The sequence below is a fragment of the Canis lupus genome, chromosome 21 (genome assembly GCF_003254725.2).
Source record: "Canis lupus dingo isolate Sandy chromosome 21, ASM325472v2, whole genome shotgun sequence".
Classification (NCBI taxonomy): domain Eukaryota; kingdom Metazoa; phylum Chordata; class Mammalia; order Carnivora; family Canidae; genus Canis; species Canis lupus.
The window spans coordinates 24,332,537-24,353,010 of NC_064263.1; the positions used below are offsets into that span (position 1 = coordinate 24,332,537).

Here is a 20,474-nt window from a genome sequence, read left to right on the forward strand (position 1 = left end):
AATAGGGGCAGCCCGGGTGGCTCAGCGGTTTAGCGCCGCCTTCGGCCCAGGCATGGTCCTGGAGACCCGAGATAGAGTCCCACCTCGGGCTCCCTGCATGGAATGAGCCTGCTTCTCCCTCTGCCTGTCTGTGCCTCTCTCTCTTTCTCTCTCTCTCTGTGTCTCTCATGAATAAATAAATTCTTTTTTTTAAGATTTATTTATTCATGAAAGACAGAGAAAGAGAGAGAGGCAGAGACACAGGCAGAGGGAAAAGCAGGCTCCATGCAGGAAGCCTGATGCGGGACTCGATCTTGGGTCCCCAGGATCAGGCTCTGGGCTGAAGGCAGCGCTGAACCGCTGAGCCACCTGAGCTGCCCAATAAATTAAGTCTTTAAAAAAAATAAAGAAAGAAATACAGTCTTAAATATAAAATAATTTGCCTAGAGCCACTTTCAGTAGCATTGGAGTTTGGATTTAAACTCAAGTATGTCTATTTCCAAAGCACTCTTTCTACTACAACATCATAGTAAGTCCCCAAAAGAGAAAAAGATAAATTGACCATAGCCACATGACTTATTAGCAACAGAGACAGAGTTTCCACTTATAGACAGAAAAAGTCCATAGCAAAGAACACACACAGTTGCATAGTATAAAAGGAATGATAATAAACAACTTCAGCCTTCTCTATGGTTTGGATGACTGGAATTTTCAACATAACCCCTTTCATATTTTTTAAAGACATATTTATTTACTTCAGGGAGAGAGTACATGTACGCATATGCATGAACAAAAGACGGGTGGGGGAGCAGAGGGAGAGTGAGAGCGAGTCTTTAAGCAGACTCTACACTGAGCTTGAAGCCAGATGCAGGGCTTGATTTCACGACCCTGAGGTCAGGCCTCAGTCAAAACCAAGAGTCACAGAACATGAGAGACTCCTAACTCTGGGAAACGAACCAGGGGTGGGGAAGGGGAGGTGGGTGGGGGATGGGGGTGACTGGTGATGGGCACTGAGGGGGGCACTTGATGGGATGAGCACTAGGTGTTATTCTATATGTTGGCAAATTGAACACCAATAAAAAATAAATTTACAAAAAACAAAACAAAACAAACAAAAAAACCCACAAACCAAGAGTCAGACGCTTAACCAACTGTGCCAGCCAGGCCTACCCCCTCAACATAACCTCTTATTCAATCATCAAAATTAATTGGTAGTATGTGCTTGGAACTGGTTGTCAAAACTATATTTTGAAGAACATCTAAGTGTGCCATATATTTGGACCACTCTTTAAATAAAACTATTAAAACTTTCTTCTCTTAAAAAAAACTAATTTATGACATGAAGGAATAAGTCCTTCCTAACCAACCATAAGTGTTTTCTCAAATCTGACTCAAGTAACATAACAAGGAGGGCTCATTACGTTTAAAAACAAAATCTAATTATCCAATTTTGCAGACACTAAGAAATAGCTTTGCTAGCAATAAGCCTAGCAACAATAGAAAAAGGGATATTTACTAGAAGTGCTTTTAGGTCAAGGGATTCAAACCCAGCACAAGGCGGAAAGAGAGAAAAGAGGGAGAGAAAGAGATTGATTACTTCCTCTATCTGTGTTGCAGTGAAAATAGCAGAGAATGTGCAAAGATTAGTCTCCCCCCATTTGCTAACATTAAGGCCTTGTGTTTCATGATGTTTACCATCTACTCTATAGACATTCCTTCTCCACTTCTCACCACTCTCTATTCCCTAGCAGAATTCCGGATTGTTTTAGTAGCTAGCACCAATATCTTGTCTTACCCTCAGCCCAAGGGAATGAACCAGAATTGGTCTAAACGCGTCATAGTAATCCCATTCCCTACTGCCAGTGATTGGTTTTAGGATGCACAAATAACTCAGTTCAGAACAATGGGACTGAAGGAAAAATTGGCTGGGGTTCCCTTTCCACAAAACAAGGGGGAAAAAAAAGACAAGCTTAGCCAGGAAAAGGCCTTTGCTTTTGTTCCTTTCCTTTTTATTTAGAAAGATAGAATAAAGGTAATTTGAAAGTAGAGTTGCAGCAGCCATCTTACAAACAAAAAGTGACAAGAAAAGGAAAATCCAACATTTCTAAGGATGGCAAAACGAAGGATGGACAGGGTCCTTAATACAGTTGAATGTATCAATTCTGGTAATTCCTATGAATAATAAATATCCTTTTGGTTTAAAGCACAGTAAATTGTTAACAGCAAATATGATGATTTCACGTGAATGTAATACTTCTAATTTAGATTGGGGAATTTTGTAGGTCTAATTGTATTTAAATAGTTTTACTGAGTTTTGTAATTACATAAGAATATGGTATTTACTTACACATGAAAAATTTACCCCTAGTTTTATTTTGTACATAATTAAGTGATATTACATTAGATATAACTTGGGCCAATATTTGGGATCTGAAACAGTTTTCCTTCAAAAGGATTTATATACATTGGAAAACATCATATTTCCTCAAAGAAGACTCAACATCATAAAAATGTGTATTCTAAGTTAACTTATATATTTAATGTAATCCCAATAAAAAGAGTATGAGGATTTTTTCTTTCTGGCACTAGTTTAGTTGATTAGAAAGTTTATTTATATATTATTCAGCCATAAGAAAGAATGAGATCTTGCCATCTGCCAACAAATGGGTGGACCTAGAAAGTATTATGCTAAGTGAAATAAATAAGATAGAGAGACAAATATCACATGATTTCACTTATATGTGGAATCTAAAAAACAAAACAAAATGAATAAACAAAGAAGCAGAAAAAGATGCATAAATACACAAAACTGATGATTGCCAGAGAGGAGGGGAGTGAGGGGAAGGGCAAAATGGGTGTGCGGGAATGGGAGATACATGCTTCCAGTTACAGAATGAATATATCACAGGGAATAAGAGGTATAGTATAGGGAATTATAGTCAATGGTATTATGATAATGTTGTATGGTAGCTGCACTTGTAGTGAGCATAGGACAAAGTATAAACTTACAGAATCACTATGTTGTACACCTGAAACTAATGTAACATTGTGTGTCAACCATTCCTAAAAAAAAAAAAAAAAGTTTATTTGTAAGGATAAACAAGTAGCAGGAGCCAGGAAAATCTTTAAGAAGAATAAGGAGGAAGCTACCTCTACCATCTACTAAAACATATTAAAAATGCCTCTTTAATTAAAGGGTAATAGTTGCACCTAAATAAATAGTCAAGCCGATGAGGAAAAAAAAGAAAACAGACCCAAATCTATGTGAAAATTTGGTATCTCATAAAGGCATCATTTTAATCCATGGGGAAAACGACTAATTTTTACTGAGGTGAAATTCACATAATAGGAAAAGGACTTTTTAATAAATAGTGTTCCAACAACTGGATAACCTGTGGATAAAGATAAAACTGGATCTGTACTTCACTTTACACATCAAGACAAACTTAAAATGGATGTTAAAAAAAAAGAACCATACAGGTCCTGGAAAGAAACATATACAAATTCCTTTATAACCTGGGAGAAGGAAATGTCTTTCTGGGATTCAAATTCCAAAAGCAACACACACTAGAGAGATTTGAGTACAATAAAATTTAAAAACAAAACTTTTGGTATGCCTGGGTGGCTCAGTCAGTTAAGCATCTGACTCTTGATTTCGGCTCAGGTCATACCTAATCTCGGGATTGTAAAATCAAGCCCCATGTTTGGGCTCCACGCTGGGTGGGCATAAGGTCTCCTTGGGATTCTCTTTTCCTCTCCCTTTGCCCATCCCCAGATCCCTCTCTATAAAAAAGAAAAGAAATTTAAAAATAAGAACAAAACTTTTTACATAGCAAAATATATGTAAAAAGCAAGTTGGAAAATATTTTAACACTTATAAAGAGGAAATATCCTGAATACAAAGAGCTTGAAAGAGCCACTCTGGAAAAGAGGCTTGTAGTTTCTTAAAAAGTTAAACATAGGGGATCCCTGGGTGGCGCAGCGGTTTGGCGCCTGCCTTTGGCCCAGGGCGCGATCCTGGAGACCCGGGATCGAATCCCACATCGGGCTCCCGGTGCATGGAGCCTGCTTCTCCCTCTGCCTGTGTCTCTGCCTCTCTCTCTCTCACTGTGTGCCTATCATAAATTAAAAAAAAAAAAAAAAAAAAAGTTAAACATAATTCCGTATGACCCAGCAATTCCATTCTTAGGTATTTACCCAAGGGAAATCCAAATATACTACCACAGAAAGATTTCTATGTGAATGTTCAGAGCAGTATTATTTAGAGTAGCAAAAAAATGGAAACAAGGTTCAGCAACTGATAAACAAGTAAGTAAAATCTGGTATATCTACACAAAGGAATATCATTCAGCAATAAAAAGGAATGATATATTGATAGCATGTTACAGTGTGGATGAATCTTGAAAACATTATACTAAGTGAAAGAAGTCAATCACAAAAGGCTGCTGACTATATGATTTCATTTATATGAAATCTCCAGCATAGGCAAATCCATGAACACAGAAAATAGATTAGTGGTTCTCAGGGAATCGGGGAGGGGGAAATAACTGCCAGCAAGTAGGTAGTTTCTTTATGGGATAATGAAAATGTCCTAGAATTAGTGACAATGACTATACAACCCTGAGTACACCAAAACTAAATGAACTGTATACTATAAAAGGGTGAATTCTATGGTATGTGACTCTTAATTTTTAAAAACCTAGTAAGTAACAACAACAGAGATACTGGGATTTATAGAGCTTGAGCAAGTCACTTTACTTTGTCCTTTATTTCTCCATTTGTGTGAATAGCTACTTAAAGCCTTCTTAAAAGGCCTGATATCCAATATAAAATTAAGAAGTTAAAAAAAAAATTAAGAAGTTAAATGAAGGACTATTTAATCAGATATGAGTAATATAGAACTTACAGGGAAAAAAGCTGACATTACAAAAAATTCAAAGGAGAGCTTCTACTTCATAAAGAATAAGCCTTTCTCACAGTTCTCTATATAAAATAATTTGCTAGTTATCATTCCTTAAAAGCTTATGTGTCAGGAAGTATAAGTGCTTTGCATGTATTATCTCATTCTCATAGAACTCTAAAGTAAGCAGAAATTAAAAGGAAAAAAAAAAAGAAAAAGACTGAGGAGTTAAATGACTTAACCAAAGTAAATGCACAAGCTGGGCTTCAAACTCCGATCTATACTACTACTTTTTTTTTTTTTTTTTTTAGATCTGTATCACTTCAAACAATTTCTACAGCAAAGTATAACAAGAGCAACAATGGACTAAAAATCTGAAATCTGGGCTTGAATCCTGTTTCTGCCATTTGATGATTCTGGTTTTTAGGCAAGTCAGAGAACATTGGAGTTTTCTCATTAAGAGAAAATATCCCTGCCCTAAGGAATCTCATAAAATAATACAAAAAAGCACCAATATATCTTTCAGTTAAAGCACTGGAGAAATGTTAAGATATAACTACAGAAATGGAGTACCATTGATAAACCAAAAACACATTGAAAATGAATGGTTCTAATAATCTATATAGTCTCTTTAATGGTAATGGCATGTACTAAAGCAGTGATTTTCAAAACACACTCCTCTCAAGCACACCTCGGTGCTGTGGACTGAACCTTTGTGCCCCTCCTCCAGCCCCAAATTCATGTTCAATCCTAACATCCAATTTGATGGTATTTGGAAGTGGGACGATGGGAGATGATGAGGTCATGAGAGTGCAGCCTTCAAGGATGTTATTAGTGCCCTTAGAAAAGAGATGCACAGAGCTTCCTTCCCCCTGCTGTGTGAGGACCCAGCAAGAAGATTGCCATCTCTGGACCAGCATGCAGTCCCTACTGAACACAGAATCTGTCAGCGGCTTGATCTTGGACTTCCCAGCCTCCAGAAATGTGAGAAATACATTTCTGCTGTTTATAAGCCATCTAACCTATGGTATTTTTGTTATGGCAACTCTAACAGGGTAAGATACCAGTTACAAGTAGGGATCACAAACCAGAACAGCTCCAAAATCTTTAATAAAAAAGTTCAGAACCACGGTTTTTGGCATCATCTACTGGCATCCATCATGGAACAATAAAACCAGGAATTCAGGCCTTACCTAAGAAAAAGTGTTGGTGTTTCGAGACTAAACATCAATTGAATTCTAGTTCTCCCACATACCAGTTGGGTGACTTTTAATCTCAAGTCTGAACTTCCTTACTTATAAATGCAAAGAAATATCTACCTCGCAAGGTTGTAAACAGATTAAAGTAACATACAAACAAATATAATAAAGTAACACACATGAAGCTACTACTACAATGGCTGGCACAAAGTACCTATCTAGAAAAAAAAAAGTAATTGTTATTATTACATTATCAAACAATACTCTGGAATTTCTATATCTAATTTGAAAAACTAAATTATGGACACTCACAAAAAATCATAAACCCAAAACCACCCTGAATATGGAAACACATCTAAATAAGGTTTAGTGAAATTAAAGGTAAGAGATTATGAATTGAAAGAGTTGAAAGAATAAGTCATAAAAAGATTGTCAAAGGCACAGGTCCAACTTGAGAGTAAGAAATAGATGGGGGAATGGAAAAAGATAAGGAAAATGCAAATGAATGAATAGAAGAAATAAAATAGGATGCAGGATGCTTTAAAATTGGTAGAAGTAAGACTTCATAAATCAAGACTGAGGAAAAAGACTGAATCCTAGAGTATTTGTAAAGAACTAAGACATACAACTCAAAACAGGATAACAACTATGAATCCGAAAAACAAAATGGATCTTAGAGACTCCAAGTCTTAGTCTTTAGTGGCTCTAACCACTTAGCTCCTACTGCCTTAGTATGAAGAAGATTTGAGTTTGTCTTCTCTGTCTCTCTTTTTTAAAGATTTATTTTAGAGAGAGAGCACAAGTGGGAGGGGCAGAGGGAGAAAGAATCTCAAGCAGATTCTACACTGAGCTTGGAGCCCAACTTGGGACTCCATCTTATGACCCTGAGATCACAACCTGAGCTGAAACCAAGGCTGGTCACTTAACCAACCACCCAGGTACCCTGAGTTTTACTTTTTTATTAATAAAAAATATTGTCCCTTGCCTCTTAAGTTTACCTTACAGAATACAGAATTAAATTCTTCGAATTTATTTTCTCAACTATACAGTGACACAGTAAAATGAGATCATTTATACATGTTCCTTCTAGGACAGGGAGAGAGTCAATATTACCACTAACTTTAGACTCAGCTGAGGCCTGCCTATATTCCAATAAGGAAACAGGAAAGAAAAATAAAGGAAAACAAGCCACTTGGGAAGCACATAAAATTCACCAACAAAGCCCTTCTCTTCGCAGTATCATAAAGGATTTTTCTAAAGAACTTTGTTTTCTAGGATAAATAGTTAACAAAAGCATCTATTTAAAGAGAGTACATTACCAACAATTAACACAATTTTCTAATTAGCAGCTTTTTGCTGTATTTTCTCTTAGTGTTTTTCTTTTCAGTTCATCTTCAGAGAACTAGTTTTAACAAAGTGAGAAGCTGAACTCTAATTTACTTGTAGCAAGTATAGTTATCAAAAAGCTAATATTTTTATGTATTTTTACAGAAGAGTACCGGTATACTAAAGGATGAATTTTAGTCTAAGAAAGGCAACAACTAAGACACATACCAACGATAAATGTTACATTTATTTTTATACTCCAGGTTAACTTTCCCAAATAATCTGTCATGGATCAGTTTCCAGATCCTCCTTATTCATGTTACAGTCTTCACTTTCTGTCTTCTAAAGCCAAAACAATCTCCGTTTTACCTTATATGAGGCCTTCTACCACCTCTTTCCATTGTGCATCCACTATCTATCTTCTGTCAAGGTTTTCTCATGTTTCTACTGTGTATCATAGTCAGGTTTCCAATTCTTAATTTCCTCCCCCTGGTTTTTTCAACCACCACCCATTAATTCTCACACCTCTCTACCCCACTGTTTTAATTTATGGGATATTCCTTTCCCTTTATTCCAGAGACCTTCTTTCATAGTACTGCATCTCCTGTCCTCATCTCCTTTTTGATCAGTTTTTCTACGTACTACTTCTTTAGAAACGAAAGTTTCTCTTCTCTAGTCTTTATTCCAAGGATATCTATCAATCGAACTCTAAAATCCCAAGCACACTCTCTTGACTACCTCACACCTACTCTTTCTACCCCTTCTCTCTTAACAGTCACTAGTCTCCAGAATATTATTTTATACTACAAATACCTCACAAAACCAACTGCCGGGACACCTGGGTGGCTCAGAAGTTGAGCATCTGCCTTCGGCCCACGGCATGATCCTGGAGTTCCTGGATCCAGTCCCACATCAGGCTCCCTGCATGGAGCCTGCTTCTCTCTGCCTATGTCTTTGCCTCTCTCTGTGTGTCTTTCATGAGTAAATAAATAAAATCTTTAAAAAACAAAACAACTGCCTACTCAATTTCCTCTGCTTTCCAGTAATTACCTCTCTTATGTTCAATTGATACCCTCTCTTACACCTGAGTAACTCCTAATCTGGTGCAAGCCATTCAATGACATAAAATTTCCCAAACCTATCTCTTCAACACAGCTCCTCCCTTCCCAGTAAATGGTTTTCCCCCAAACGTTTTAACTGGCTACTCTGAATGCTTCATTAAGTCTGAATCTTCTCAAACCAGTATGTACCTTCTCCATCAGACTTACTTGCCTGGCAAAAATCAACTGCCCAAATTTCCTCTTTAAGCTTCTCATACCTTATCTCTGCAGCACTTTCATTCCCTAAACCCTGTTCCCAATCTTTTCTCCATCTCTAGAGCTCATGGTCACTCTCTAAGCTCCTCTTCACTCCTCCCCTTACTCCCTACCCTTATTTCTCAGCACGTTCCTTTCCATAACAGTCTATTTAGTTATATTCTCCATCTTTCCTTGGCCCTGTTTCCAAGCTTTCACAGTTCTCCCTTAAGAGATCTAATCTCCTAATCACCCCCTCACTCCCTGAATCGGCCTCCTAGGCACTCTCTCTAGAACCTTCTGCTCCCTATTTTACTTTCCTTCTCCAACTCTGCCTCAGGTGTTATCATCCTTCAGCTTTTCTAATATCTAGTTGCTTCAGTCATCTTACTATCCCAAATCTTTTCCTAGTTGTTCCCCTAATTCCCTCAACTTTTCTCATTCTCCATGTCTCTCAACCCTCCCTGACAGATATTCCCTTACTCTATTACGTTTCCTCAAACCTCTTCCATCACTTCTTCTGGAGGTGCCTCCTACATCTCTTAAATTATCCTCTCAGCTTCCTCAATCTTTGCCTCATTCCCTCCTCCCTTCAATACTATTTGTCCTCCAATTTCCATTGACTTGGCGCCTCCCCTAGTTCCCAAATCTGCCTTCAACACCATCGAAACGTCTCCAGGCCGCTGCTAACATTCGCTCCCATCCTTGGCTTCCCTTGCCGTGCCGCTCTAAACGCCTAGAGACACCATTCTCCAATGGCCGGGGCCTGGCCTCTAGGGAAAAAGGGTATGGGTCACGTACCCCATTCGCATCTTGGCTCCGCTCTGACTGCCCCCGCTGCCGGGTAGAGGTGGGCGAGACGGCAGGCGGCCGAGGTGCATGCTCTTCTCGAGGGCCGACATGAAGGGAAGGCCTCAGGTAGTCAAACAGTAGCCTAAGCTTCGTCCCACGCTAAGTGCGGCCCAGCAGGTCACAGCTCACTCCCCTAGCGACGCCCAGTGCCTTTGGACAGCACCCAGCTACCGGCAGCACCGCCCACCGCCCACCGGCTCCGTAAACTCCACCCCCTCTCCTCAGCTCTTCCACCGGAAGTGCGCAACAGCCCTCCACAAAGGAAGCTGGGTAACGGAGTCTATGGATCTATTAGACCCTAAGCGGAGAGCTCATCGACCCTCGCCGGAAAGACAGGCTCTCCTACAGGCAATGCACTCTGGGCAATGAAGTCCTCAAAGGGCGTATCCCTTTGCGCTTGCGCAGCTGCACACGACAGCGGCCAACCTCGCAGAGGTAGTGTAGCAAAGCATCCTGGGTGTTGTAGTCTCTTGCAGTAAGACGTCTTGGCGCCTTTCCTTTTTACCGCTTCTCGCAGGCTGTTGGAGGGAGAGCCGCTTCTTCCTGCTTCCCAAGCTGCCCGGCGGCTCCGGTTGCCGGGGAACGCAGGCGCCTTGGGAAGGGATGGCGGGAGGCGACTGCTTAGGTGCTGGAGCCAGAGTTCAGGTGGTGAAGAAGAGCCCTGGCTCGTCATGAAACAACGAAAAGGCCAGGGGTCTGCGGGCGTCCGTGGCCGCAAGAAAAGAGGTAACTGGAGCGACCAAAGGTTGAGGAAAGAGTAACGAGGCGGAGTTAGGGGAGCCAGGTATAAAGAATTCTAGGGAGACTTCCACATGCGCCTGCGAAAAAGGAGGGAGAAGGGAAGAAAGAGGGAAATAACCAAAGAATGAAAAGGTCGAAAGAGAAGGCATTTCGCCCTCACACGAATGGAAAGGAAATAGAGGCCGAAGTAGGGGGACAAAACGGGCGAATAAATGGGCCGAGGTGAGGGCTAAAAGGGTACAGGCAGAACGTTTCTAAAGAAAGGGAATAAAAATTCTAGGAATTTTTTAGCCTTTTGAAAGTGAGTTATAATTGATATCACATTATCTTAGCTTCAGGTTGTACATGATTGGATATTCGTATATGTTGGGAAATGATCACCGCAGTGAGTCTAGTCAGCGTCCATCACCGTTACTAAGAAATTTTTTTGTCATGAAAACTCTCAAAATGTACTTTTTTAGCAACTTTAAGATATGCAGTACACTATTACCTATAGTCACTGTGCTATTACATCCCCATGAGTTAGGAGTGCTTTTGATAACAAAGGTAAATATGTGTCTGTGTTTGGGAAAGTATACCTTTGGAGTTCCACACGGACTGGGAAAAAAAAAAAAACAACACATGTTGGAGAGGTGGTATGTCAATTCTAATAGGAGAAGATCATGTTTTATACTTTACTGAATCCCCAAGAACTAGCACAAAGCAGGACTCAGTAAATGTTGGTTGAATGGGTCCAACATGAGGCAATCTTGAAGCATGAAGGGGTACAGGCAGGAGTTGGGAAAGATAGTTGTGGAAGAAAGAGGGAGGAGTGACAAAGTGTGGTAGTGTTGGAGTGGTGGTGAAAGAGTATGTAGCAAGAGGACCTTATCAGGATAGTATGCTTAAGGAGAAATATGCACACCAGAAAAGCAGGGAAGTGTTAGTTGTGGAGGAAACAGGCGCCCTAGTAACCCAGGACTGATCAGGAAATTAGAAATTGAATCTCAGTGGAGCTGCCTACAAACAAACATACATTGTGTGACTTTGCTTTTTATATTATAGGTAAAGTGGTGTTAGGTATGGTGATAGTACATTAGTCCATTGGATTAAGGACTGAATCTACAGTCTGAGAATGAATCTTATCCAAACTGTTTAAAGATAATAAGGCAGTTTGAGGCAGTACCTTTCCTGCCAGGAATGATGGGAGGATATGAAATAGAAGCATGGATATATTCAATACTGGTGTTCCCTATGCCAAACCAGCCAAGTATATTTGGTTGATAGGAGGTAGATAAAAATAGAAATAACATAAGAATGTCTTTCTTGCTATACCATGTGTGTGTGTGTGTATACACACACACACATAGTAATGCTCATATACACACCCATGTATTATTTTTATATTCAAACTAGTTATCTATAAAGATTATGGTGGGTCATCTTCGACTAGAGAGCAGAGAATTGTTCGCTTTAGAAATCCAAAGACTTACTTATATAGATCTCCTGATCTGATATACTCCAGTATATTTTCTTCTTGTTAGGCATGACCATTCTCCAAGGAAAAAGAGGAATAGAAATGTGTGTATAATATAGGAATGATTTCTTTTTTTTTAATTTCACTCTAGTTAACATACAGTGTTATTTAGTTTCAGATGTGCAGAATGGTGATTCAATAATTGTATACATTACTCAGTGCTCATCATAAGTGTACTCTTTAATCTCCATCACTTATTTCACCCATGCCTCCCCCCACCTCTCCTCTTGTAACCATCAGTTTGTTCTCTGTAGTTAGGAGTCTGTTGGTTTGTCTCTTTTTCCTTCTCCTTTGTTTATTTGTTTTGTTTCTTAAATTCTTCATGAGTGAAATCGTGGTATTTGTCTTTCTCTAACTTCACTTAGCATTATATTCTAGCTAATATAATCCATGTTGTTGCAAATGGCAAGATTTCATTCTTTTATGCGTGAATAATTCATAGATATATATATGAAAATAACTATGAATCATGCAAAGATCATAGATCTTCATAGATCACAAGGTTCATAGTTATCTTCATATGTATATGAGTATTATTCAGATATATGAATTCATCTAACTATGAATGGAAGACAGGGTCATTAAGGGAAAGTTTTATACAAAGTCATGATTAAATGCCTAGTTTACATTTATTATCTGTCTGAAATCCAATAAATGCTATAAAAGCTGGAGATCCCTGGATGGCTCAGCAGTTTAGCGCCTGCCTTTGGCCCAGGGCATGATCCTGGAGACCTGGGATTAAGTCCTGTATCGGGCTCCCTGCATGGAGCCTGCTTCTCTCTCTGCCTGGGTCTCTGCCTCTCTCTTTCTCTCTGTCTCTCATGAATAAATAAAATCTTAAAAAAAAAACAAACTCTATAAAAGCCAATAATATTATGAGCCCAGTACTGTAGTAAAATGTGGCAGAATCTGAAGATGATAGTGTCTGTCTTCATTGACTGAATGATGTTGGCAGGAAAGAAAATACACAATTTAAGGTGGTTTTTATTGAAATGCTGTCATATGGTATAGACTTAATCATTTGAGCATTGAGTGAAGGGAGTTGTTGCTGTTTCATGTTTAGTGATGGTTTTAAAGTAAGGGGTAAAGATAATATATTAAAACCTAGACATTGGGCAGCCCCAGTGGCACAACTGTTTAGCGCCGCCTGCAGCCCAGGGTGTGATCCTGGAGACCCGGGATCAAGTCCCACGTCAGGCTCCTTGCATGGAGCCTGCTTCTCACTCTGCCTGTGTCTCTGCCTGTGCCTCTCTCTGTGTGTCTCTCTTGAATAAATAAATAAAATCTTTAAATAAACAAATAAAACCTAGACATTGCAATAATTTTTTTAAAAAATACTTGGAAGAAAAATTTTAATTCTGAGATTTTAAAAACCTATGCATTGTATCATTATACTTGTATTTTTGAAATGGTATCTTTTTAAATTAAAGTATAGTTGACGTACAATGTTACATTAGTTTCAGGTGTACAACATAGTGATTCCACAAATCTATATGTTATACTGTGCTTACCACAAGTGTAGCTTCCATCTATCCCCATACATACAACACTGTTACAATATCATTGACTATATTCCTTATGCCTTACTTTTATCCCTGTAACTTACTCATTCCATAATTGGAAGCCTGTATCTCCCACTCCCCTTCACCTATTTTGCCCATCTTCCCATTCCTCTCCCCTTGGCAACCATCAGTTTTTCCTTGTATTTATGGGTCTATTTCTGCTTTTTGTTTGTTTAGGTTCCACATGTAAGTAAACTCACATGGTATTTGTCTTTCTCAGTCTGACTTATTTCACTTAGCATAATATAGGTCCATCCATGTTGTTTGAAAGGCAAGATCTTTTTTTTTTTTTTTTAATGGCTGAATGAAATCCTGTTGTGTACATATACCACATCTCCTCTATCCATTTATCTATCAATGGATACTTGGGTTGCTTCCACATCTTGGCTGGTGTAAATAATGCTGCAATAAACATAGGATTGCATATATCTTTTCTAATTAGTGTGTTCTTGTTCTTTGGGTAAATACTCAGTAGTGGAAATTACTGGATCATGTGGTAATTCTATTCTTAATTTCTTAAGGAACATTCATACTGTTTTCCAACAGTAGCTGTACCAATTTACATTCCCACCAATCGTGCATAAGGGTTCTTTTTTTTCTCCACATCTTGACAACACTTGTTATTTCTTGTATTTTTTAATTCTAGCCATTCTGACAGTATAAGGTGATATCTCATTTGTGGTTTTGATGTGCATGAAATGGTATCTTTCAATTAAAGGGGAGTCTGTTTTAGCATGTCTTATGTTGGTATTATGTTCCTTTCCACAATAACCTGAATCAGACCCTGAATACTAATTAGTTATCAAGGTGGCTTAAGTGACTAGGTAGGTTATTCTATGGTCTGATTTGCTATTTATTTCTCATATATTAGAATACATAGGATAAACAGTCTATAGAGACTAAAATGTGCGTTCTCATTCAAAAAGCAGAGTATAGGAGCACCTGGGTGGCTCAGTGATTGAGTATCTGCCTTCAGCTTAGGTCACCATCCTGGGGTCCTGGGATCAAGTCCCACATCAAGTTCCCCATGGGGAGTCTGCTTATCCCTCTGCCTATGTCTCTGCCTCTCTCTGTGTAAATAAATAAAACTTTTTTTTTTTTAAAGTACATGTTTCTATATTTAGTCTAAATTTTGACTTAGTGTTTTTGGATTCCTCCACAGGTTTGAGTGACATTTCTCCATCTACGAGCCTACCACCTCTGGTTGAAGGCCAGCTACGCTGCTTTCTGAAACTTACTGTCGATAAAGTCATATGGAAGATTGCAAAGCCTCCCTCTTGTGTACTTGTCCGAGTGAGATGGTGGGGTGAAACATCAGATGGAACCCTCTTTTGTCCTAGGGACGCATTGCAAACTGAACCAAAAGCTGTGAGAACCACTACACGTTATGCTGTTCGCTGTGGTCCAAAGCAGTTTACCTCTTATCTAACTGGTATGTTTTTGTCTTATCATTTTACCTGCAGGCCTAATAATCATGTGTTATGTTGTTAGCAGTGGGTGTTATTGTGTATATAGTATCTATGACTTTGTTAATTATTGAGTGAAAGAAGTTTACAACAGCCACCTTTTAAGAGTATACTGTGTGCCAGCTGTTGATATATATTACTTCTAATCCTTAATAACCCTGCAAAAAAGACACTTGCTTTGTTTTATAGGCAATGAAACTGAGGTTCAGAGATGAAATTAATAATCTTTAAGGCAGGGCAGCCCCATTGGCGCAGCGGTTTAGCGCTGTCTGCAGCCTAGGGCGGGATCCTGGAGACCTTGGATCGAGTCCCACGTCAGACTCCCTTCATGGAGCCTGCTTCTCCCTCTGCCTGTGTCTCTGCCTCTCTCTCTCTCTTTCTGTGTGTGTGTGTGTGTCTCTATGAATAAATAAATAAATAATCTTTAAAAAAAATAATAATCTTTAAGGCAAAGATTTGATTAAATTTTTGATAAATGGCAAAAGTAGGATTTGAACCAATTTCTGTCAGACACCAAAACTCATTCACTTTTGCCACCCTGTGCTTCTTTAAGTAATAACTGTAAGTCTCTGTTCTGGGACTTATATTATGCTCAAGGAAAGAGTTATATATAAAAGCATATGTATAAATTCTAATATATATATAAACTTTACTAATAATGCAAGTTAATACATGCTAAATGAATGGGTTAGCAAATTAGTAATATTGGTCTTCAGAGCAGGGAAGGATCCATTTACAGGAAACCAGGAGCCAAGATTTCTTCATTTCTGTTCAAGGAAAGCATTCTAAATGTACTGTTTTTCCTCTGTTTGGATCAGGCTTTCACATAAACACATTTTGGATGGTGGGTTATTTATCAAATCAATTCAAGTCAATAAGAATTAAGTATCATGTAAACGTTGTTAATCTAAGAACACTGGAGAGTCAGAGGTGAATTAAAGGTTAAACTGTCCTTAAACAGCTTATATTCTATTAAGAAAAAAATTTTGAAAATCTCAAGATATAAAGGACAAAAAATTCAGTCAGAAGATATATATTGAGCACTTAGTGTATGTTAGACTTTGTGCTAGGCACTGGGGAATTACAGAAATGAATCAATTTAATCAGAATGGTATCTAATTCTAACTAAATTCACAGAGAGGTTTAGTTACAATACTAGGTAGGACATGATCAGCACTCTTATATGATACTCTGAATGCTATAAACCTAATTTAACAAATGAAGAGTGATTAAAAATTCTTCAGTAAGAAGATATCTATTGATGTGATAATCAGCAGATCAGACATTTATGTGAGCATCAGGTGGTGTAATAAAGCGTTTGAACTTCTGATTGGTGTTATCAGCTGTAAAATTTAGGGAAAATTTCTTCCCATGTCTGACTCCCCTTTTTCTTCATCTGTAAAATGGGATTCGATAGCTGCTCTTTCACCTGGCTTTTTCATGAAGAAGCGGCCTGGTTGAATGAGAAGAACCTGGCTTTGAAGTCAGTCTTAAATTGGAATTCTAGCTTCAGGATTGGGTGGCTGTTGGCTGCTGAGATGTTCCTTAAGATTTTGGAGCCCCAGTGTCCTATTAGTTAAATGGAGATAATAGCACTTACTGGAAGGGATTATTGAGAAGATTAAATGAAAAAATTTTTGTAAAGTGATTGGTCCACTACCTGGCACACTGTAGGTGTGAGCCTTATAAAAATATTTAAGTCTTGGGCACTGTGGGGAACACAGAAACTTTAGATGTAGTCTCTGATCAAAAGGAGCTTACAGATTAGTTGAAAAAAACAAAACTGATATGTATGAAATAGTAGTGAGTAGTGCCAGACAGTAAGTAATTAAATGTCTGATTACTTGGCACATATAGTAAGTACCATATGAATATTCCAGGAAGTTATTCGGAGCTAAGTTTAGCATAAGTTCTTAGGAAAGCAGAATCCTACTTCTGTTGTGCTGCTTGAATTTGAGCATGCCGTTTCATTTTCCTGGGCCTTAATTTTCCCATTAATAAATTGAAGGGGTTAACCACCAAATGGGTCAGTATTCAAATTCTATAAATCTAGTTAGGAAAGAAGCTTTGTAGAAGGTAGGATTTGAAGAGATGGATGAAGTGAACCTTGTATGTGAGGCCCAGCTGTGGATGTGAATATGATGTATTTATTAAAAATTAGAAAATGACACAAGAGATCAAACATTAGTTTATAAGATATATGCTCTAACTGAAAACTTAGAAAAAGTATAGCTATTTCTTAAGCTATGTGGTAGGTATTATTATTAATAATAAACAAATGAAGAGTAATTAAAAATTCTTCAGTAAGAAGATATCTATTGATGTGATAATCAGCACACTGGCATTTTATGTACTCTTTTGTATGCATGTTTCATTTGAAAAAATAAAGTGCATGGTTTTAGAAGCCATGAGGAAGCAGCCTGGTGGCCAGCCTGATAAAGCCAACACTGGGCCGCAATCCTAAGTGACCACTACCAGGCTTTAGGAGATCCTAGCTATTCAGAGTCCCTCCTGTCCCCATAGACCAGGCAGCAAGCAGAAGTAGTTGGGTTCTTATATACAAAACAGCGAAACACTAAAAAGAAAAGTTGAGAGAACCCCACTCTTTAATATCCAAGCCATATGCAAGTCTTCCTAACACCCTGTAAGCATTGCCAATTATATAAATTTAATTTTTTTATCCTCTGTGTGAGGTATTTGTTATTCTTCTCTAAAACTTTATTGTTCTTGGGTTCACTCTTCCCCAGCCCAACTGATGTGGTAGGTGCATGTTTTATTTGAAAATAAAGTAATTTTTTAAGTAAAAAAGTTTTCTAATGTATATCCTTCCCACTTCCAAAAAAAATGAAAGTAAATGAAAAATATCTGTGTATGTTGTAATTATTTCTGATTAGACATGGCTGTGCTGGTGCTGGAAGTAATCACCAAACTTGATCATCTTCCAATTGGTAGAGTTCAGATCAGTGGACTAGATCAGCTTTCTCCAACTCATCACATCAGTGGATTTTTTACCATTGTTTCACCAACATCCAAGAAACTTGGAGAACTCCAGGTAAAAAATATTTTCTTTGTTGAATACGATAAAACATTTTTAGCACAAGTAGTTGAGTCTGTTTATAGAATGGTTAGGTAAATGACTCCCATATATCATGCTAATTCCCATTTCATGCCTTTGTTCATGTTTTTACCCAAAGACTGTAATATAACTTAATTACCCAAATCCTCTTAGTGCTTTACTGCCCAGCTCAAGTGCCAAAAGTCTTCCATAGCTCTTGCTGCATTCATTCTTCTCTATACTCTTTATTAAATTTATAACATTGATTATGTAATTATTGTGAGTTATAATCCTACACAATCTCTAAAATTATGTATTAGTAGTCTCCCTTTAATTTCCCTTCTTTTTAGTTTCTAGAGTCCCTGGGAATCAAGACAGTGCTTTCTGCTTTCTGTGTTTTTCCCACAGTTTTTAACATAGTGCCAAGCAATAATTGCTTGTTGACTCATGTAAGTGGTATCTTTGGTGTGTTCATTCATTGACTTAGCCTAAATTTTTTTGATGCTTTATTATGTACCACTAAGGATACAGAAATAAGAGATGATCTTTTCATGTAGTTTTCCAAAATCATATAGGAAAAAATAGAATAATAACAAGTAGAATGTAGAATGATAGGTATTATGCTACATGTATGTGTAGGATTGTGGGGAAGAACATAGAAGGGTCCTTTCTGAGGGAGACTCTTTGAGAGTGCTTCCTAGAAAATTCTGAAGACTCAAATCGCTTAGAAATTTCATGGGTTTTATACCTTATCAAGTATATTCTAAAATACGGAAATTTAAACAAGTATATAAGAAAATAGTTCCAAAAATATGAGAAAAGACATACAGCATTCCAGATATAAGAACTTCTTCTAGAACTATAAGCGCTGTATAGAACATACAGCATTACCAGATGTAAGAACTTCTTATAGAACTATAAGTTACTTGCTCAGTTGGAAGGACACATGATTCTTGATCTCGGATTTGTGAGGTGGAGCCGCACTGTTGGGTGTAGGGATTACTTAAGAAAAAAAAAACTATGAGCACATAATTGTGTTGGTGGAACAGAATACAGTCCAGAAGTAATTCCAACTGAATGAAAGAATGTAACATTTTAAAATTGTATTTATCATATTTTTATATATAATATATTAAATTTAAAAGTAGTGACACTACATCAGTAACTTCATGGTGAAATGAGTCTGGTTTATTCCTCTTTTTCTGATGATGGTATAAATTCACATTAGATCTGCAAAACAGTTTGACATTCTGTCTCAAGAGCCATAAAATTACCGCAGACCATTTACCTCGGTAACCATACTCTTAGGAACTTATTCTAAGGAAATACCATAAAAAGAGAGGGTAGCTGTATGCCAATGTCTACTTATGGAAATACACTTTTAGTGTTGAAAAAATGAAAATAAGTTACTCAACAATATTAAGATTATAGTCTGTTAGTGGAATATTTTGTTTCCATAAAAGATAAAATTACACATAGTTATGATTGTGTAGCTGCATGGAAAAATGGATTTTCCATAATCAATGCCTGGGAAAGAATAAGGAAAATTGAAAACAGTTGGACTTAGGATTCTAGGCGGGTTTTTCCTATTTTTAAAATTGAGATATAATTCACATGTCATAAAATTCACCCTTTTAAAGTATACAATTCACTAGTTTTTAATATGTTCACAGAATTTTATAACCATCACTATCTAATTCTAGAGCATTTTATTACCCTAAGAAGGAGTACTTTGCCCATTAGCAGTCATTCCCCTTTTCACCTTTCCGCAGTCCCTGGCAACCACTAATTTAACTTCAGTCTCTAAATATTTGCATGTTCTGGACAATTCATGGAAATGAAATAATATATTATGTAGCCTTTGTAACTGGCTTCTTTCATATAGCATAATGTTTTCAAGGTTCATCTTTGTTGGGGCATGTTTCAGTACATTATTCCTTATTATGGCTGGATAATATTCCGTTATATGGATAGACCACATGTTTATCCATTCTTCAGTTGATAGACATTTGGATTATTTCCACCTGACTCCTATGAATAATGGCAGCTTCTATGAACATTTATGTATAAGTTCTTTTGTAAACACATTTTCATTTCTCTTGGTATATACCTAGGAATAGAATTGCAGTCATAGGAAAAGTATGTTTAACTTTAAGGAACTGCCACACTGTTTTCTAAAGTGGCTGCATCATTTTTTTCCCGTATTTGAATATCCATTGATACAGTAATACTTGTGTGTTTTTTTATTTAAATGTCATTGGGTTTGTTGGAAAATTGTATAGAGCATTGGAGGCAGAAGTCAGATTTTAAAAGATTAGGGAATAAGGAAATCAATTAGAGATTAGCAATTAGAGATTTGTTTGCCAAATAAATGTCAGTGAAGGGAGGGAGAGGTTGTGTGATCTAATGGAAATAGCACTAGAGCTTGGACATGGAAAAACAGTTATGGACAATGGAGAAACCAGAACAGAAATGGCTACAAAACAATTCTGGTGTTCACTTGTCCTCTCTGAGCTTCCATATTCTATTTTGTAAAATGAACATACTAAAATTTTACTTCACAGCATTGTTGTAGGGATTTTT

The 20,474-nt window shown here is 37.6% G+C and overlaps 2 protein-coding genes across 29 annotated transcripts in view; one reads left to right on the forward strand and one right to left on the reverse strand.

The window, feature by feature from the left end:
- Positions 1–9,890, reverse strand: part of PPME1 (protein phosphatase methylesterase 1) — an 87,088-nt gene extending 77,198 nt beyond the window's left edge. Inside the window, exon 1 of the mRNA XM_049098891.1 lies at positions 9,501–9,890. Within this exon, the coding sequence (XP_048954848.1) occupies positions 9,501–9,601 (101 nt within the window). The 5' untranslated portion in view covers positions 9,602–9,890. The remainder of the gene's footprint in view (positions 1–9,500) is intronic.
- C2CD3 (C2 domain containing 3 centriole elongation regulator) overlaps positions 9,837–20,474 on the forward strand; it is a 153,061-nt gene continuing 142,423 nt past the window's right edge. For 23 of the 28 annotated variants that reach the window (XR_007404624.1, XR_007404625.1, XR_007404623.1 and 20 more), the window contains exons 1-3: positions 9,838–9,986; positions 14,533–14,802; positions 17,731–17,888. Coding sequence is in view for 17 of the 28 variants with exons in the window: in XM_049098877.1 (XP_048954834.1) it covers positions 9,917–9,986; positions 14,533–14,802; positions 17,731–17,888 (498 nt within the window). In the remaining 11 variants the exon portion in view is untranslated. Of the gene's footprint in view, positions 9,987–10,021; positions 10,278–14,532; positions 14,803–17,730; positions 17,889–20,474 lie in introns of those variants that run through there. The other 5 variants (XR_007404620.1, XM_035703824.2, XR_007404619.1 and 2 more) reach the window with 3 other exon arrangements.